This window comes from Oncorhynchus mykiss, chromosome 20 (genome assembly GCF_057628025.1).
Source record: "Oncorhynchus mykiss isolate SJ-2025 chromosome 20, ASM5762802v1, whole genome shotgun sequence".
Taxonomy (NCBI): domain Eukaryota; kingdom Metazoa; phylum Chordata; class Actinopteri; order Salmoniformes; family Salmonidae; genus Oncorhynchus; species Oncorhynchus mykiss.
This window is the reverse complement of record NC_143041.1, coordinates 11,907,567-11,928,846: the sequence shown is the minus strand read 5'-3', so window position 1 is coordinate 11,928,846 and position 21,280 is coordinate 11,907,567. Positions and strand designations below refer to the sequence as shown.

General features: G+C 41.7%; 1 protein-coding gene and 1 pseudogene across 1 annotated transcript; both read right to left on the bottom strand.

Moving 5' to 3' along the window:
• Positions 1–3,832: 3,832 nt before the first annotated feature.
• LOC149974393 (zinc finger and BTB domain-containing protein 41-like) lies at positions 3,833–6,699 on the bottom strand (annotated as a pseudogene).
• A 3,693-nt stretch (positions 6,700–10,392) lies between these two features.
• LOC110498883 (uncharacterized) lies at positions 10,393–20,716 on the bottom strand. Its single transcript, XM_021575561.3, has 3 exons — positions 20,473–20,716; positions 20,192–20,354; positions 10,393–12,217 (listed from the first exon to the last, which is right to left on the bottom strand). Exons 1-3 carry the CDS (start codon positions 20,644–20,646, stop codon positions 10,614–10,616), a joined length of 1,941 nt encoding a protein of 646 aa, XP_021431236.1. The 5' UTR covers positions 20,647–20,716; the 3' UTR covers positions 10,393–10,613.
• Between the last annotated feature and the right edge of the window lie 564 nt (positions 20,717–21,280).

Here is a 21,280-nt window from a genome sequence, read left to right as displayed (position 1 = left end):
GTTGGGGACGCCACTGCGCACGTCCTTATCCAATTCCGAGGTGCATATTGAAGATATTAGAAGAACTGTCCACATTTACTTTTCGGCAGCCAACAAGATGAGTCGGCCTAACGAACAGCAAAATCACTAGCCTATATCAATCTACTATACCCCATAGTACAAAAGTTGACCTATTCTGTTCTGTGCGAGAAATACATATTGTGTCAGTGTGAAAAGTAGGGAATTTGCTAGGGAAACTGACAGATCAATAACGTTACATTGACATACTGGCTAATACAACTCACATTGCACTGAAAAAATTTCAGAATATCAATCTTCATTTGTTTGGCCGATGGTTTCATAATTTGATTCAGGTCTAGTTTGTGACAAAAAATAATAGTTAATGTAAGCCAACTTTTGGCCAGCTCTCTCTCTGACGATACATAAAATTGCGAAAACTTGCCAGGTTAATTTACTTCTGAAACATGACAGAACAAAGGCTAGAATATATTTCCATGCAAACAACTGCTTTTAGATAGTAATAGCCACCTCATATCACTATCTGACAGATAATTAGAAGCTAGAGCTGACCTGTCTGTGGTAGTTACACACAGGTGTAACTTATTCATTCACCCCAATCAAGAGGGGATGAAACATTGGGGGGGGGGGCAAAAATATAATTTCAGAATGTAGGGGGGCATGTCCCCCGTCCCCAGTGAAATGTATGCCCTGGTGTTCCTTTTATCCAATTGAGGGGGTGTCCTCATCAGTGTCTTATCCCGAGGGCAGCATAATAGGCAAGGCTGCGTGATTGTGCATGGAAAGCATACCTAAATATTGAGCCAGTCAAATTGGAGTTAGCCTTGATCTGTTGGCTCGTTCCCTTGTGTGTTGCGGTTGATGTTTCTATAAGACGTTTTGAGCCTCCTTGGCAGTGTAAAATGTGTGTTGTATTTTGCCAGATCTCAGGTTGAGCTTGCATAGCTGTGATCTCACCTCGTTGTAGGTCGCCCTCTGTTTCAGCATCTCGGCACTCCGATCTAGGTATATGCTGATCCTCTTCTCAGCATAGGTTAGAGTCCCTGATACTACTGCGTGGCCAACAATTTGCCCATTTGACTTCAAAACTGTGGATTGCTTTCCATTTGAGTTATGTTGGGTTTTATTTTCATCGTTTGCACCGGGACCCATTGCGGAAAGGACCCGTGCGGTGAACAATATTTATCAGCGGCATGGGAACCAGCTTCTCCTGCCCAAACAGTTCATAGAAAAAATGTATCATAAAAGAAGTTGGATTGCCTGCTTCCACATCAGTTTCAAGTCCTGTGAGCCGCACATTTTAATATCCAGGAATGCTTTTCGAGTGATTCATCAGAAATGAGCAGTGCAAGAGACTAATTTACCCGTTTTAATTTCAAGTAGAGGGGCAAAGGTCATTTCCTCACGAACAATCTCTTGAATAGTAGAGGCCAACTATTTCTGTTGTCAGGTGCTGAGAGCTGCCATGTTCCCACAAGTGAATTGTGAATGGACAGATTGTGCTCAACATTCTCCAGTGTGTATCAAGAATGGTCCAGCCTACTTGACACAACTGTGGGAAGCACATGGGCCTGCATCCCTGTGGAACGCTTTCCACACCTTGTAGAGTTGTAGACCAATTGAGGTTTGATGTAGCTATAGCCATTTGACGTGGTGATGTCTGTAATTCATAATATTTATTCCTATTAAGGCAACAATGACCTTCTGGTTCAACAAATTATAAGAATGTACACACATTATGCACAGATAATGCAGGATGACAACAGGTCAGGGTCATTGAAAGGTCACCATAAAAATAACTGCTCACGAGGTCAATAGCTGTGTGTAACACACACACACACTGGCAGGCACAGGCACACCATTTCCCTTTAAATCACTAAGACAAGATTCTAAAGAAACACTACACATTACGATAGGAATTTCCTTTCAGAAGACATAATGCCATAAACACCATTTAGACCATCTGAAAAGCTGCCTCAGAGTATTAGTATTTAGTATGATATTTAGTATTTAGTATGATATTTACATTTCGTATGGGATATATTCATATCGTATGATATGTTACGAATTTGCTAAACTTATGACATGAATTCCAATTTGCTGTGGCTAACGTTAGCTAGGTGGCAATGCTAAAAAGCTGGCTAACATTAGCTATGCTAGGGGTTAGGAGTTAGATTAAAGGGTTAAGGTTAGGGGAAGGGTTAGCTAAAAGGGTTAAGATTAGGGTGACGGTTAGCTAAGTAGCTTAAAAGTAGTAGAACACTAGCTAATTGGTTAAAATTCTAAAGTTGTCTGTGATGAGTTTCAAACCCGCATCCTTTGGTTTGCTAGATGTTATACACCCACCCATCCAACTAGTAACCTTCTGTCTTAAGTAGCCATACCAAATGTAACATATCATACTAATTTGAGTGTCCCGGATTTACATTTACTATGTTACGTCTAGTCTATGAGACCAGGTTGCTAAAACAGACAAGGACCAGAGTCTGGTTGGGATAACCCTAGCTAGATGAGGATTGGTTGGGCCAAGGCATCCATCCTTCAGTCAGACAGATAGTTGTTCCATAGTAGCCAGGCAGGCTCAGCAATGCCAGGCTTTGTAATCCCCAGGCTGCCCAGTGCCCCATCTGTTCAATTACCTACTCCTCCCATTTCACCATTACCACCCCATCTCCCTTTCATTTAGACTTGTGTGTGTGTGGCAGCATTCCAGGGAAGATGAGGTCTGGGTTTTCCCCATCTGAAATAGCAGCAGACCTAATGACCCCCTCTAATTGCACAATGTCAATATTGTTGCATTTTAAATCCCACAGCACTCATATATGTTGCCAGAGATCTCATAAAATATGCTAAGAGAGCTAGCTCAATACAGTGTGACTTGGAGAAGAGACGAGGATAAATGCATACAGACTCATTTGTCTATGTTTTATTTATAGAGAATATTATCATTTAAAGCCGAAGCAATTATGCTGGGGTAAAATGACAAATTCTCTCATTCGATTTCTCTGCTATTTGAGTGTCAACAAAAACACAAGAACAGGGAAACATTGATCTCAGTTAGATTTCAAAGCAAATAATTTGAGAGGGGAAAAAAGTAATTTGCTCAGACATTCGCTTCAGAAATGAAATTCATAACCTCAGTGAAAGAAAAGAGTATCCGGATGACATTGGAAATTGAGCTGATATATAGATTGATAATGAGTAGAAAACCAATAAGACTCCAACGACATGAACATCTCAGATTAGAATTCACAGGATCAATACATTCACAGTGACACAGTAACACAATGGCATTGTGATAGAGTGAGCCACTGCACTGTCTGAGTACAGTCATAACATTCAAAGCAGATCATTTTCTTATCCCTATTTTGCTCCTTCATGTGGGGGGAACATGTTTATATTTGGATTTTCTTTACCCTTATTTTACCAGGTAAGTTGACTGATAATACATTCTCATTTACAGCAACGGCCTGGGGAATAGTTACAGGGGAGATGATAGGGGATGAATGAGCCAAAAGGAAGCTGGGGATCATTAGGTGACCATGATGGTATGAGGGCCAGATTGGGAATTTAGCCTGGACACCAGGGTTAACACCCCAACTCCTACAATACGTGCCATGGGATATTTAATGACAGAGTCACGACACCCGTTTAATTTCCGATCCGAAAGACAGCACCCTACAAAGGGCAATGTCCGAAATCACTACCCTTGGGCATTGGGATATTATTGTTTTTTAGACCAGAGGAAAGAGTGCCTCCTACTGGCCCTCTTACACCATTTCCAGCAGAATCTGGTCTCCCATCCAGGGACCGACCAGGATCAACATGAAATGGGTCCATAAAAAAATGCATTGTACATTGACAGGGTGGTGCTAAATTACTTCCATTTAGCAGCACTGATTGTGTCTATTTGCATAGGCCTTCCCACAGATGTCGCACATGAATGCTTTGACACCAATGTGCACACGCTCGTGATATGTTAGATGACTTCGATGGCTGAACATCTTCCCACATTGATCACACTCAAATGATTTCTCCCCTGTGTGAATGTGCATGTGAACTTTAAGAAGATGATTGCTAAAGAAACCTTTGCCACAGATACTATAATGACATGATTTCTTCCCTGTGTGAGTGACCATATAATTTTGGGGGGGGGTATAACAACTTGAACAAACTTCCTCACAAATCACTTAAAAAGTATTTCCACCAGTATGCTTGTTTATTTTATGTTTCTTTAGGATTCCGGATTGGGTGACCTATAGAGTTATCTGGTGTCTTTTGACATTACCTGAAGAATTAAACTTTTTGACACAAATGTCACAAGAAAAAGGTTTCTCTTCCTTGTGTGTCCTCATATGTTTATTCAGATGGTTCCGTTTGACAAAACATTTGCCAAACACATCACAAACCAAACTTTTTAAAATTTAGTTTCTCCGGGGTGTGTGACCACCATATGCTTTCTGAGAGCAGGTGCATCGCTGAAACGTCATTTTTTCTTTACGAGTCATCATGTTTTTTTTAAAGACACAGCGGTAAAGATCATCTTGCCACAGGTTCCACAGCAATAGTTCCTCTCCTCTGAATGTGCTTCCTCGTGATAAGCCAATACTTCTCTGGACCACACACTTGTGCCTCAAGTCTTTTTCCTCTACAAACTTTCTTTAATAAACTGTGCATGTGACCGTCTCCTCTGTTTTGTGAGCCTCCATGTGTGACTGCAAAGTACATTCATGGCAAAACACTGCATCACAACTGAAGGCTTTCTCTAGGTCTTTAATGGAACATTCCTCAAGCTGTTTGGCCAGATAAAATCATTTCCCACACTGAGCAGCTGTAGGGTTTTGTATGGGACTGAAGATGTCGTCAAACATTTCTTCTTGAAAAATGTTTCACAATGGGAACAGATGAGGGGCCCCTCATTGGCCGCATCCTCACATTGGAAATCTTCTCCATCCCTACCTGGGTCTGATCCAGATGGGGCCTGAGGGTCAAGGTCAGGATCCTCGCTGGGATCAAACTCAGGAAGCCATCCATCTTCTGATGAAAGTGAGGACAGGGGGTCAAGGCCAGGATCCTCTTCCTTATAATGTGACTCAAAAGAAGATCCCTCATCTGCAGCAGTGTCATTGTGGTTGTTGCTGTGCACATGCAGAAGAAACCAGTTTGATAAATCATCTGACTGTAGCAACAACAAAAAATTACACTGTGTTGTGCTATTAGTTATGTTACACAGGAAACAGATGTTCCCGTGCTTAACTCCATTCCTTTTCTTTTTAATCCTGAAAAAATCAAATTACAAGCACACCCATAACATGATGCAGCCACCACCATGCTTGAAAATATGGAGTTTGATACTCAGTAATTAGTTGTATTGGATTTGCCCCAAACATAACACTTCGTATTCAGGACAATAAGTAAATTGCTTTGCCACCTTTTTAGCAGTATTACTTAAGTGTCTTGTTGCAAACAGGATGCATGTTTTGGAATATTTTTATTCTGTACAGTCTTCTTTCTTTTCACTCTGTCAATTAGGTTAGTATTGTGGAGTAAATACAATGTTGTTGATCCATCCTCTGTTTTCTCCTATCACAGACATTAAATATGTAACTGTTTGAAAGTCACCATTGGCCTCATGGTGAAATCCCTTCCTCTCCAGCAACTGAATTAGAATAGAACACCTGTATCTTTGTAGTGCCTGGGTGTATTGAAACACCATCCAAAGTGTAATTAATAACTTCACCATGCTCAAAGGGATATTCAATGTCTGCTTTTATGTTGACCCATCTACCAATAGGTGCCCTTCTTTGCTAGGCATTGGAAAAACCTCCCTGGTCTTTGAGGTTGAATCTGTGTTTGAAATGCATTGCTGAACTGAGGGACCTTACAGATAATTGTATATGTGGGGTATAGAGAAGAGGTTGTCATTCAAAAATCTTGTTAAACATTATTATTGGTCCATGTAACTTTGACTTGTTAAGCAAATTTGTACCGCTGAACTTATTTAGGCTTGCCATAACAAAAGGGGTTCAATATTTATTGACTCAAGACATTTCATTTCTCATTACTCAGTCATTTGTACGGATTTAAAAAAACAAACTTTGTTTAGGCTAATGACAAAAACAAAAGTAATCCCTTTTCAATTCAGACTGTAACACATCTAAATGTGGAGAAAGTTTCTCCTCTATAAATTGGTGTTGTTTGGTAAATGTTTGCTTCGTTTCAAATAGATAAAAATGTCTTTCTACTTTTTAGCGCTGAGCCACTTTTGGTTTGTTCCAATTATAAATAAAACGTTGCTTCCACACAAGATTTGAACATGTTTCTGACTTGCCTTAATGACCATCAGAATTTGGCACCTTAATGGTGCCAAATTCTGATTTGCTTAACGACCGACTTTATTGAGATGGATACTAAGACACAATGGACATCTGGTTTGGCGTGTAATGAAGTGCCAAAAGACTGGCATACCCGTCTAATTAGCTAGATTAACCTATTGAAGATTAGAAAGGTTGGGCCTTTTACACATTTAAATCAACAATTACCAACAGTGTGCTTGCTGGCGTTACAAACAAAAATTAATGATGAAGCCTATTATAGCCTAGGCTTCCATCACCTCCGTCTAAGGCTGTACCATAGCCACCTGTTGCCACGTCTGCTCCCGCGGACTCACTTGGACTCCATCACGTCATTGATTGCCTCCTCTAGATCTGTCACTTCCTCCTTTTCATTCCCGTGTCTGCGTTGTTTTTTGTTTCTCTTGTCCAGGCGCTGTTCTTGTTTAGTTTCATGTACATATTATTAAATCCTGACCCTGTACTTGATTCCTGATTCCCAGCGTCTGTAGCATAAATGCCAACGTTTTGGAATGACAGTCGCATGGATCCTTGTTACAGCTCGAGCTATTGTGTTCTCATATTTTTTTGCGCCTCCAAAAATATATACTCATTAGGAGTCAATGCATGTTATAGGGATACCCTATGCACACATGTGTAAATAAAACCTACATCTAATATCCAAATATTTGGATAGAAGCTGCTTTCCCACTTTTAAAGGGCCACAATAATAGCAATGACAACCTTTGGGGTGTAAATTCTGGGTTTGGAATGCAGAAGTGCTCCTGAGTACAGTAGGCCTACCTTTTACTGTGACATAATATATAGGACATTGTGTTTGATGCAATATGCATGACCAATGTTGTAAAATGTACTGCGACAACGTACAGAAAATGTACGGTGCAATAGGCTGTCTGTCCAATATAAAAACGTACGGAACATCATGCAATACCAATGGGCTGAAAAACAATGGGATATAAATGCATTTTCTAAAGTTGATTATAACATTACTATTAAACAGTAGCATTATAAATCATGTTTTGTTATTTGTATTACTGTGGTTACCATAGCTATATAATCATTCATATTAATGCTGTTGTCAATGCTATAACATTATTTGTGCCATTAGCTTTTCAGTTTTGTATATTGTTAAATAAAATTCTAAATCTACTGACAATTTCGAATAAATTGTTACCAATTTCGACCATTTGTATAATTGTTTTGCATTGTCATTACGGGATTTATATTTTGAGGTGAAATTGCAGAGTTCACCGCCTTATCAAGGCGATACATGGTCATTCTGACGTCTGCATTGGTGTGAAACATTTACAGTGATGTGAATGCCCTGACTTCTGCAGAGGTCATACTTCTTGCGCTTCGGTGAGCAGCAGATCGCTGTTGTGAAGGAAGTGAGTTTGTGTTTGTACAGAACCTCCCACCAAACAATAATTTCAAAGCAGAACCCTCCGCATTGTTACAAAACTTGCGAGGCGCACAGTGATGCGGTACAGAGCTCAATTTAGCCTCTTCGTGCCAGTGGCGACCCATCAATTTTTGGGGGGAGGCTTGCCTGTTTTGCATGTTATTTTGGTATATACATGTCACATATCAGTTCAGACAATGTAAAATATATATATATATATATATAAAATTGAGTTAATAAAGCCGCATACAAATATGGTCTTGTTTTCTTGAGTAAGGGAGCTCCAAAACGCAGGTGTTTCAGCCTAGCTCAGTGATTTCTGTGGTGGTGGCACAAGCCAGCAGAAAATACGGAGCGGTTGCGCTGTGATTGGCTCAGTGTTCTGTCGCACATAGGGACACTATGTCACCACCAAGTCTAAGGGTAGAGGTCAGAAATTCAAGCCCCTTGGGTGCTGCCACAGAGTTACATTAGAAGTGCCCATCGAAGGCTCAAGGTCAGTGGCCACAGATACAATTACGTAAAATCACATATCTACAGTGGCTTTGATTGGATTGATCATGTCAACATCATACCTTCAAAATCTTAGCTAGCAGTCATCATCATGAATCAAGTCAACAATCTACTGGCAAATCCTTTTTAATCCTTGTCATATGAAGAGAAATTATAGATTAAATTTATCGGTGTTCATCGGCCATTGGACAAACATTACACAACAAGTTGGAAATAACAAATTCAACAATGAGTGGTTTGGAAGGAATCAGTGGCTAACTGCAAGCATCATTAGCCTGCTATTCTGTGTAGTGGCTGTGTGGTCCCAAATCTAAGATTAAGGGTCTCTTCCCCTAGTTTAAAATTATAAAACATTCAACATTGGCCAATGAAGCATGAGTTGTGCCGCGCTCAAAATAACTGGTATTGAACCAGGATCTGTAGTAACGCATCTAGCACTGCGGTGCCTTAGACCGCTGCGCCGCGCGGGAGGCCCCTCAAAACAACTTAACTCTGAACTGCAAAATCTGACTTTAGTGAGTTCAAAACAACTGGGAACTCGGGGAAAAACAAGCTAGAACTGAAAATACGTCTTGAACTTTTATCCAACTCGGAATTGTAAATCGGGAACTCTGGCCTCTTTATAGAGCTACGACCTGAAGAGCACAGACGTCATCATGATTCACCCCCCCCCCCCAAGAGTTCCCAGCTGTCTTGAAAGCACCATAAACCAGAGAATGACAGATTTTGATGACAAAATTTCACCAAGGACTGCCGCACCACCTTCCTGTTCAAGTGAGCACAGCACAATAAGGGGAGTCCAAAAATGTATTGTATGCTGCTGCATAAATGATTTAATATGCCAGGGAGATATGTATACTGTAGCTAATAAAGTAATACTAAGTGTATGTCGTGTAGGAAGCTGTTAGTAGCCCATGTGCCTCACCCTAATAATTTGGTCTTTTTTCACATCTTAATTTCTCCTACTGTTCTGACTTGGTGATGCACACATAGCCTATAACCTGTTTTTGAGAAATGTAATCATCGAATATTGTAAGAGCTTTCAATGTCCCATGTTCTGAATTCTGTCGCTGTACATTTCAAAAGTGCTGAACAGTTATATTAACTACGTCCTTTTAACGTCTTAATCAAAATTACAGATGGCCTCTTATGCGCTTGTCGTACCCTTTTGCCAGTTTGTACATCTCAATTGTTAATAGAAACCACATTTGTTTAAGCAAGTCAGCCATATCAGCAATGTTTATGACATTTTAAAGGACAGTAAAATGAGGCTGAATGAACTGTTTCGCTGCCAGACAAGGCTCCGCTGATAGCCAGGTGTAGCAGTGGTAAGGTGTTGGGACTTCTGTTAGGACTTGGCTGTTGGGACAGCTTTATGTAGGCCCTAACAGTTTGTGGGCACCGTTTGTCACTGTTATAGTGCAATTAATGTATTGTTTAGTGTTGTGGCTTAGCTGGCATGCATCCCACGTATTTATTTTTTTGCCACTGTTCTAGAGTCACTGCAATTGAGTTACACCATCCATACGTAGCCTCTGACCACAATTTCAGATAAAGCATAAATTGGCTCTTTTTCTAGCTAGGTCTTGCTGGCAGAATCACAGAGGGCCTCTTATCCACTGTCGAATGTCTCCAGTCCCACTCTGTATTATTGTCCGATAGAAAACAAGCGAGCGAGCAGAAATGTTCCCACCATCGGCAGTAAAATGAATAGCATGTCATAAGAACTTTTGTTATTGACCAAATGCTTATTTTCCACCATAATTTGCAAATAAATTCATTAAAAATCTTACAATGTGATTTTCTGGATTTTTTTTTCTCATTTTGTCTGTCATAGTTGAAGTGTACCTATGATGAAAATTACAGGCCTCTCTAATCTTTAAGTGGGAGAACTTGCACAATTGGTGGCTGACTAAATACTTTTTTGCCCCACTGTATCTGGCTCTGTACCAGTTCGTCAAAAGAGGACCATTGCGCTCTCCCAGTTCACCCATAACTTTGAGTGATTTTATCATCTGATATTGTGCATTTTTTCTAAGGAAGATCTGTGGACACTGAGATTAAAGGGAAACAATAACACTCATTAAGTATAAACATTCAAGTAGAGAAGTTTGACTATAGAGGTTTATTAAAATGTACTTAAGAGCCCAAAGCTAACTACAATTGTAAAATATTTGATTTTTCCTAAGGTGGAATGTCACGCAGGTCACATTTTCAACATAAAAACTGAGGCCGTTTGATTTAGTTTAGTAAGTTCTTGAGCACCAACATTTTCACACTGCCATATTATTCAGAGGCCCTGTGCCATTAATCTTAGACCTGTTTCTTCAGTAATCCTCTGCACTGTTTCCAGGAGCTGGTTTCCAGTTGTACTTGCACTTGTGGACTTTTAGATTGTGTCTACAGGCATAGGCATTCCCACAGTCTTTGCACACAAATGCTTTGACACCAGTGTGCACACGCTCGTGAGATTTTAGATGACCTTTCTGGCTGAACCTCTTACCACATTGATCACACTCAAATGGTTTCTCGCCTGTGTGAGTGCGCATGTGAACTTTAAGGAAATTGTACATAAACCCTTTCCCGCAAACTTTACAGTAATATGGTTTCAACCCTGTGTGAGTGACCTTGTGAATTTTAAGTGAATGATGATACCTAAAACCTTCCCCACAAATGTCACACTTGAACGGTTTCTCTCCTGTGTGAATGCGCACATGCTGATCCAGAGAAACTTTCACATAGAAGGATTTACCACAGTGATTGCAGACATATGGCTTTGGGCCAGACGGCTGAATTGTCCCAGAGTGCAGCTTTGGGCCAGACTGCAGCTTTTCCTGAAGTGTAAGGTGACGTCTCTTGTGACTCCGGAGGGAGGAAGGCTCAAAGAAGGCTTTCTCACAGACATCACACTTGTAAGGCCTTTCACCAGTGTGCCTTATTTTATGGATCTTCAGGGTTCCGGACTGGGTGAACCTTTTACCACAAACGTCACAGCAATACAATTTCTGGCCTGTATGAGTTCTCTTGTGTCTGCTGAGATTAGCACCTTGACTAAACTTTTTTCCACAAACATCACAAGAAAAAGGTTTCTCTGCCCCATGTAGAGTCATATGGCTTTTCAGATGGCACTTTCGGCCAAAACATTTGCCACACACGTCGCAAACAAAATATTTTTCTTTAGTTTCTCCAGGATGGATGACCCCCATATGCTTTCTGAGAGCAGGTGCATCGCTGAAACGTTGGCCACATACAGTACAGCTATGATCCTTTTCTATATGACTCCTCTTATGGACGGCTAAGGTTGAAGTGGTAAAGAAAAGTTTGCCGCAGGTTTCACAGCAATACTTTCTCTCCCCTGAATGCGTAGCCTCGTGATCGACCAGTCTGCGTCTCCACTTGAAGGTCTTTGGGCAAAGAGAGCAGCTGAATGTCTTCGGTGCATCACCACTACACTTGTGCCTCTCTAGTCCCGTTTCCCCTAGAAACTTTTTTTCACAAACTGTGCATGTGACCGTTTTCTTTGTTTTGTGTCGCTTCATGTGTGACTGCAAAGCAGGTTTCTGGCGAAACACTGCGTCGCAATCGGCACAACTGAAGGGTGTCTCTCCAGAATGTGTCATGGAGTGTTCCTCAAGCCGCCTCTTCAAGCTAAAACATCTCCCACACTGCAAGCAGCTATAGGGTTTTGAATGGGTCCGAAAGTGTTTATTCAATAAACATCTCATCTTGAAATCTTTTCCACAATGAGAACAGCTGAAGGGCTGTCTGTCTCGTTTGTCTTGGTCTGTTGCAAACAGGCTCTGGGGTTCAAGATCAAACTCGTCTTGTGGATGAAACTGAGGGAGCAAATCCTCATCTGATGCAGGTGAGGACAGGGGGACAAAGTCAGGTTGATCATCATGATGATTAGACTCAGAGACAGATCCCTCACCTGTAAAAGAGATGGCCATTGTTAATTTTGTTTTGGACATGAAGAAACCAGTACATACATACAATTAAGAAAAATACATACAAATACAACACAAAAACACTGCACACCTAAGTCATAGTAGATCTCTAAACCATCTCGGCTGTGCTACCTAACAATACTCAGACTACACTGTGTAGCAACAATTGCATAGTGAACGGCAGGGCAGAGAAGCAAACCCAGGCCGCTGGTGTGAAATGCAAACACCCTACGCATCCCGCCAGTAGGGTTAACCCACTTGGTGGCAATTGCAACGTGGAGGCCAGCATCCCGAAGTCGCCTCTTCACTGTTGACGTTGAGACTGGTGTTTTGTAGGTACTATGAAGCTGCCAGTTGAGGACCTGTGAGGCGTCTGTTTCTCAAACTAGACACTAATGTACTTTGTGCTGTTCTGTGAAGGGAGTAGTACACAGCGTTGTACAAGATCTTCAGTTTCTTGGCAACTTCTCACATGGAATAGCCTTCATTTCTCAGAACAAGAATAGACTGACGAGTTTCATAAGAAATGTCTCTGTTCCTGGCCATTTTGAGAATGTAATCAAACTCACAAATGCTAAAACTCCAGATACTCAACTAGTTTAAAAAGAAGGCCAGTTTTATTGTTTCTTTAATCAGGACAACAGTTTCAGCTGTGCTAACAATTGCAAAAGCGTTTTCTAATGATCAATTAGCCGTTTAAAATTCTAAACTTGGAATGGAACACAGGATGGAACACTGATGGTTGCTGATAATGGGCCTCTGTACGCCTACCTAGATATTCCATTAAACATAAACATGTGTAGTTTCCAGCTACAAAAGTCATTTACAACATTAACAATGTCCACACTGTATTTCTGATCAATTTGATATGATTTAAAAAGGAACTATTTTATTTTGCTTAAAAAAAAAATGTTTTTAAACAAGGACATTTCTAAGTGACCCCAAACTTTAACGGTAGTGTATGCATGCATGAGTACAGTTGAAGTCAGAAGTTTACATACACCTTAGCCAAATACATTTCAACTCAGTTTCACAATTCCTGACATTTAATCCTAGTAAAAATTCCCTGTCTTAAGTCAGTTAGGATCACCACTTTATTTTAAGAATGTGAAATGTCAGAATAATAGTAGCAAAAATAATTTCAGCTTTTATTTCTTTCATCACATTCCCCGTGGGTCAGAAGTTTACATACACTCAATTAGTATTTGCTAGCATTGCCTTTAAATTGTTTAACTTGGGTCAAACGTTTTGGGTAGCCTTCCACAACCTTCCCAGAACCAGTTGGGTGAATTGTGGCCCATTCCTCTTGACAGAGCTGGTGTAAATGAGTCAGGTTGGTAGGCCACCTTGCTCGCACACGCTTTTTCAGTTCTGCCCACACATTTTCTATAGGATTGAGGTCAGGGGCTTTGTGATGGCCACTCCAATACCTTGACTTTGTTGTCCTTAAGCCATTTTGCCACAACTTTGGAAGTATGCTTGGGGTCATTGTCCATTTGGAAGACCCATTTGCGATCAAGCTTCCTGACTGATGTCTTGAGATGTCGCTTCAATATATCCACAATTTTCTTTCCTCATAATGCCATCTATTTTGTGAAGTGCACCAGTCCCTTCTGCAGCAAACCACCCCCACAACATGATGCTGCCACCCCCGTTGGGATGGTGTTCTTTGGCTTGCAAGCATCCCCCTTTTAACTCCAAACATAACAATGGTCATTATGGCCAAGCAGGTCTATTTTTGTTTCATCAGACCAGAGGACATTTCTCCAAAAAGTACGATCTTCGTCCCCATGTGCAGTTGCAAACCGTAGTCTGCCTTTTTTAATGGCGGCTTTGAAGTGGTGGCTTCTTCCTTGCCGAGCGGCCTTTCAGGTTGTCGATATAAGACTTGATTTACTGTGGACATGGATACTTTTGTACCGGTTTCCTCAAGGTCATTTGCTGCTGTTCTGGGATTGACTTGCACACCACCAAAGAACGAGTCTCCTTACTGAGCGTTATGACAGCTGTGTGGTCCCATGGTGTTAATACTTGCGTACTATTGTTTGTACAGATGAACGTGGTACCTTCAGACGTTTGGAAATTGTTCCCAATGATGAACCAGACTTGTGGAGGTCTACAATTTTTTTTCTGAGGTCTTGGCTGATTTCTTTTCATTTTCTCAAGATGTCAAGCAAAGAGGCACGGAGATTGACGGTAGGCCTTCAAATATATCCACGGGTACACCTCCAATTGACTCAAATTATGTAAATTAGCCTTTCAGAAGCTTCTAAAGCCATGACATAATTTTCTGGAATTTTCCAAGCTGTTTAAAAGCACAGTCAACTTAGTGTAAGTAAACTTCTGACCCACTGGAATTGTGATTCAGTGAATTATAAGTGAAATAATCTGTCTGTAAACAATTGTTGGAAAAATTACTTGTGTCATACACAAAGTAGATGTCCTAAACGACTTGCCAAAACTATAGTTTGTTGTCAAGAAATTTGTGGAGTGGTTGAAAAGCGAGTTTCAATGACTCCAACCTAAGTGTATGTAATCCTCCGACTTCAACTGCATATATACATATATTTTTAAGACAATCATGGTACCAATATTGCTTGTAATACACCAGTGCTTTCAGAAAGTATTCATACCCCTTCACTTATTCCACCTTTTGTTGTGTTACAGCCTGCATTCCAAATTGATTAAATACATTTCTCACTAACCTACACACAATACCACATAATGACAAAATGAAAACATGTTTGTAGATTTTTGGGCTAATTAAATACAGAAATATCCAATTTACAAAAGTATTTACATCTGAGTCCATACTTTGTAGAAGCACCTTTGCGGCGATTACAGATTTGAGTCATCTTGGTTGGGTATGTCAAGGACTTTCCAGCATTGCTTTGGCTGTATGCTTGGGGTCATTGTCCTGTTGCAACGTACATTTATCTCAGTCTAAGGTTTTTTGCACTGTGAAGCAGGTTCTAATCAAGGACTTTCCTGTATTTGGCTCCATTCACTGTTCCCTCTATCCTTACCAGTCTCCCAGTCCCTGCTGCCACCACAGAAATGCTTGCCTTATGCTCGGAGTCTTTCACATGCCTTTTTGCAAACTCCAGTCATGTGCCTTTATCCTCAGGAGTGGCTTCCGTCTGGTCACCTTCCCAGATTGGTGAAGTGGTGTAGAGACTGAAAGGTTATCCCATCTCACCCAAGGAACTCTGTAGTTCTGTCAGAGTGGTAATTGGGGTTCTTGGTCACCTCCCTGACCAAAGTCCTTCTTGTCCATTGGCTCAGTTTGGTCTGATGGCCATCTGTAGGCAGAGCCTGGGTAGTTGCATATTTTTTCAATTTCCCAATGATTGAAACCACTGTGCTCTGGGAAACTTTCAACACACTAGAAATTGTTTTATACCCTTCCCCAGATAGAATTGTGATGAGGCATACAGTATATCTCGGAGATACACGGACAGTTCCGTTGTGACAACGTGATTGGAGTCTATCTGTGGCCAATTCAATTGGTTGGACATGATTTAGAAAGAAAAACAACTGTATGTAAGTTGACAGTGGATGTCAGAGCAGAAACTAAACGTGTGTGTGTGTGTGTGTGTGAGAGAGACACACAGACAAAAGTTTTAGAACACCTACTCATTCAAGGGTTTTTCTTAATTTGTTTTACTATTTTCTACATTGTAGAATAATAGTGAAGACATCAGCACTATGAAATAACAAAGAATAATGTAGTAACCCAAAAAAAGTGTTAAACAAATCAAAATATATTTTATATTTGAGATTCTTCAAAGTAGCCACCTTTTACCTTGATGACAGCTTTGCACTCTTAGCATTCTCTCAACTAGCTTAATCTGGAATGCTTATACAAAAGCCTTGAAGGAGTTCCCACATATGCGGAGCACCTGTTGGCTGCTTTTCCTTCACTCTGTGGTCCAATTCATCCCAAACCATCTCAATCGGGTTGAGGTCAGGTGATTGTAAAGGCCAGGTCATCTGATGCACCACTCCCTCACTCTCCTTCTTGATTAAATAGCCCTTACACAGCCTGGCTGTTTGTTGGATCATTGTCCTGTTGAAAAACAAATGATAGTGGGACTAATCCCAAACCAGATGGGATGCTGTTAAGTGACAGTTTCACCAGCAAAGCACCACACACCATCTCCTCCAGGCTTCATGGTGGGAACCACACATGCAGAGATTATCCGTTCACCTACTCTGCGTCACAAAGACACAGCGGTTGGAATCATTAATCTCAAATTTGGACTCATCAGATCAAAGGACAGATTTCCACCGGTCTAATGTCCATTGCTCGTGTTTCTTGGCCCAAGCAAGTCTCTTATTCTTATTGGTGTCCTTTAGTAGTGATTTCTCTGTGGCAATTCAACCATGAAGGCCTGATTCACACAGTCTCCTCTGAACAGTTGATGTTAAGATGGGTCTGTTACTTGAACTCTGTGAAGCATTTCTTTGGGCTGCAATTTCTGAGGCTGGTAACTCTAATGAATTTATCCTCTGCAGCAAAGTTAACTCTGGGTCTTCCTTTCCTGTGGCGGTCCTCATGAGAGCCAGTTTCATCATAGCGCTTGATGGTTTTTGTAATTGCACTTGAAGAAACTTTCAAGATTCTTGAAATGTTCCATATTGACTGACCTTCATGTCTTAAAGTAATGATGGACTGTCGTTTCTCTTTGCTCATTTGAGCTGTTCTTGCCATAATATGGACTTGGTCTTTTATCAAATAGGGCTATCTTCTGTATACCACCCCTACCTTGTCACAACACAACTGATTGGCTCAAATGCATTAGGAAGGAAATACATTCCACAAATTAACTTAACAAGGCACACCTGTTAATTGAAAGGCATTCCAGGTGACTAACTCATTGTTAAGATAATGGGCATAATGCCAACCCAGAGATGGCGCTAGTGGGGTACCTATCTATGATATATAAACAAGTGCATTATTAGTGTCTGATTAGGATGTCGTGACCTGTAACATGTAATACCTGAGTAAAGGATTATGTTTGAATTTTACCAAACTCTCCGACCTGAGTATTCACATAATAACATTGTCTCAGAAGTGCTCCACCTGGTGGTGGATGAGTCTGTTAGACCAGTTCAACAGCTTCCCCACCAAATTCCCATTCCACTGAAGGAAAAGATAAAGGCTGTTGATTCAAAGGATGAACAGGGTGTCATTACGAAGGTCACCAAACCTACTAAGTCAATAAGCAACATGGTTGTGGTGGAAAAGCCTGGCAAAATAAGAGTCTGCCTCGATCCAAGTGCCCCAAACAAAGCCTTATGTAGGACACCGTACTAAATGCCTACCATTGAATAGATATTGCCAAGCCTGGCATAAGCGCAAATCTTTTCAGTTATGGATGCAAAAAAATGGTTACTAGCAGGTACGTTTGGAGGAAGAGAGTAGTTACCTCACCACATTTTGGACCCACAGTGGTAGATACCAGTGGACCAGGTTAGAGCCTTTGAGTGAAACCAGCTGCAGAGAAATATCACCAAAGGCAGCATGATGCACTTCAGGGACTGCCAGGAATAGGTGTCATAGCTGATGACATTCTGGTATACAGCTGTTGTGCTACAATGGAAGACGCAGTGCAGGACTCCCAGAGGGCTACGGCAGCAGTCCTGTACAGCGCTTAATGTCTAGACGCACTCGCTCTCTGTTGCCAACAGCTCCCCAAGCTCCTCGCACCAAAGGTCATTAGGGATGTTCAGGCACAAAAACTTGCACGTCAGAACTCCTCAAAACATTACTATGACTAGCATGCAAAAAATCTGCCTGTAATAAAACAAGGTCAAGCGGTCATAGTGCTCCTGTCCCCTCACACCAGGGATGCCATATGGGGTCTTGGCACATGCATAGGGCACATCAGCGCAAGGTCATATGAAGTGGAAGGGCCGAAAGTATGGAATGAACAGGAAGGACAGGAGCGCATAGGGCACAGGAGAGCACAGAAGACTGAATATCCTCTGGATGGTGTGGGCAGGACACAATGGGGAGACGGGGAAGACCCCACCAGGGCAGTTCTCTACCGACCATACCTACAATATTTCAGGAGGCTGAGGAAGGAGAGGCCCCGAGATTCCCAGGGGTTCCCAACATCTCAGAGGTGCCAGGAGAGGACCTGAGGATGCCAGAGGTGCCCAACATCCCAGAAGTGCCAGGAGAGGACCTGAGGATGCCAGATGTGCCCAACATCCTAGAAGTGCCAGGAGAGGACCTGAGGATGCCAGAGGTGCCCAACATCCCAGAAGTGCCAGGAGAGGACCTGAGGATGCCAGAGGTGTCCAACATCCCAGAGGTGCCAGGAGAGGACCTGAGGATGCCAGAGGTGCCCAACATGCTACCAGTGTGACACACTATGTTCCTTAAGAGATGGACAATGATTTTGTTGATAATGTAAATAGGTATTTTCACTGTGGTATTAAAATGGTAGGACGTGCTTGAGCTAATTCTATATGAAAAGGAAGATGTTAAGATAATGGGCATAATGCCAACCCAGAGATGGCGCTAGTGGGGCACCTATCTAGGATATATAAAGAGGTGCATTATGAGTGTCTGATTAGTGTCTGATGTCGTGACCTGTAACACGTAATACCTGAGGTGTATCTCACTGATCATCCCTAAAGCCAACACCTCATTTGGCCGCCTTTCGTTCCAGTTCTCTGCTGCCTGTGACTGGAACGAATAGCAAAAATCGCTGAAGTTGGAGACTTATCTCCCTCACCAACTTCAAACATCTGCTATCTGAGCAGCTAACCGATCGCTGCAGCTGTACATGGTCTATCGGTAAATAGCCCACCCAATTTACCTACCTCATCCTCATACTGTTTATATTTATTTACTTTTCTGCTCTTTTGCATACCAATACAACCTATACATGACCATCTGATCATTTATCACTCGTGTTAATCTGCAAAATTGTGGGCCTCCCGGGTGGCGCAGTGGTTAAGGGCGCTGTACTGCAGGGTTCGCGCCCAGGCTCTGTCGTAACCGGCTGCGACCGGGAGGTCTGTGGGGCGACACACAATTGGCCTAGCGTCGTCCGGGTTAGGAAGGGATTGGTCGGTAGGGATCTCCTTGTCTCATCGCGCACCAGCAACTCCTGTGGCGGGCCGGGCGCAGTGCGCGCTAGCCAAGGTTGCCAGGTGCACGGTGTAGCCTCCGACACATTGGTACGGCTGGCTTCCGGGTTGGATGCGCGCTGTGTTAAGAAGCAGTACGGCTGGTTGGGTTGTATCGGAGGACGCATGACATTCAGCCTTCGTCTCTCCCGAGCCCGTACGGGAGTTGTAGCAATGAGACAAGATAGTAGCTACTACAACAATTGGATATCACGAAATTGGGGAGAAAAAGGGGTAAAATTCACACAAATTTAAAAAAATAAATAAAAAATCTGCAAATTGTAATTATTCGCCTACCTCCTCATGCCTTTTGCACACAATGTATATAGAATATCTTTTTTTTTCTACTGTGTTATTGACTTGTTGATTGTTTACTCCATGTGTAACTCTGTGTTGTCTGTTCACACTGCTATGCTTTATCTTGGCCAGGTCGCAGTTGCAAATGAGAACTTGTGGACACCATCGGAATTACAACCACAGTGATGGCTCGAACTCGAATTTCAAAGATTGTAGAAAAATAACTTTTTTTCCCCATTGTATTTTCTTCTTATTATTGTATCAGATTCTCCTACATTCAATTCACATTTCCACAAAGTGTTTCCTTTCAAATGGTACCAATAATATGCATATCCTTGCTTCAGGGCCTGAGCTACAGGCAGTTAGATTTGGTATGTAATTTTAGGCGAAAATTTAAGAAAGGGGGCTATCCCCCGTTACACATGAAACGGACATGTTGATTCAACTGTCACTGTGTGCTCCTTCTATGGTACTAGGAACATAACCACCATTAGCTAAATACGTTACATACTCACCCCTTTGTGGTTTTTCTTCCGTCCTCCCTCCTGCCAGACGGAGAGGCCTGTTTAGAGCGGTTTTCTCCACCACTCTCACTTCCGATTCGACCACGTACGTTAGCAGTGCTATTTTCTCTATCGAGGTTTTACTCAACACCTCCATGAATGATGCAAACTTTCTCTGAAAGAAGAAGAGTAAATTGAACTTAGTGATACCGTTACTGAAAATTCAAAACACACTCACTGCCTCATCGTTACTGCCTGAAGCTTTTAATAAATGAGTTAATTGACGAACTCACCGTGTTGGTTTTATTCACGCGTGTCATTTCTCTCTTTAGCAAACTATTCTCTTCATTTTCCATAACAGCAACAAAGCACTCGTCTAGGAGTCTCGACACCTCCCTTACTGCCGATTCAACGAATATATCCATAATAGTACATAATTGTGTCTGAAAAACCTCGTTGCTCGACATGGTTGTTAGCGCCGCTCTGAAGCCAAGCCAGCAATAATATTTTACTACTTCCGGGTCACGGATTTTTTTTTTTTCTTCTTCTATGGAATTATGGCGGTCCGCAACAACGTTAGAGGTGCAAGCCGCCAGCTACTGGATGGGGTGAAAACGGATCAACCTTAACAACATATTAGGGAGAAGTGAAGAATAAAATATACGTTAAAAAAACAAAAAAATAATATATATATATATATATACTTATAATATTCCAAACAAACAAAAACCAAAAACTCCTTCAGTCAGATTAATATGTTTAGGCTGTGAAAACATCCGTAAGGTTTTTAATCAAGTCAACACTCACCAGGCTGCAGTGCCAGAGGTATTCAAGGGCCTGTTCTCAGAGCATGCGCAGAACAGCTGGCAGGCATATGCATTGTCATTTTCAACCTCTCCCTGACCCAGTCTGTAATCCCCACATGTCTCAAGATGACCACCATCCTTCCTGTTTCCAAGAACTCTAAGGCTACCTGCCGCAATGACTACCGCCCTGTAGCACTCACATCTGTAATCATGAAGTGCTTTGAAAGGCTGGTTATGGCACACATCAATTCCATCCTCCTAGACCCACTCCAATTTGCATACCACCCCAACAGAT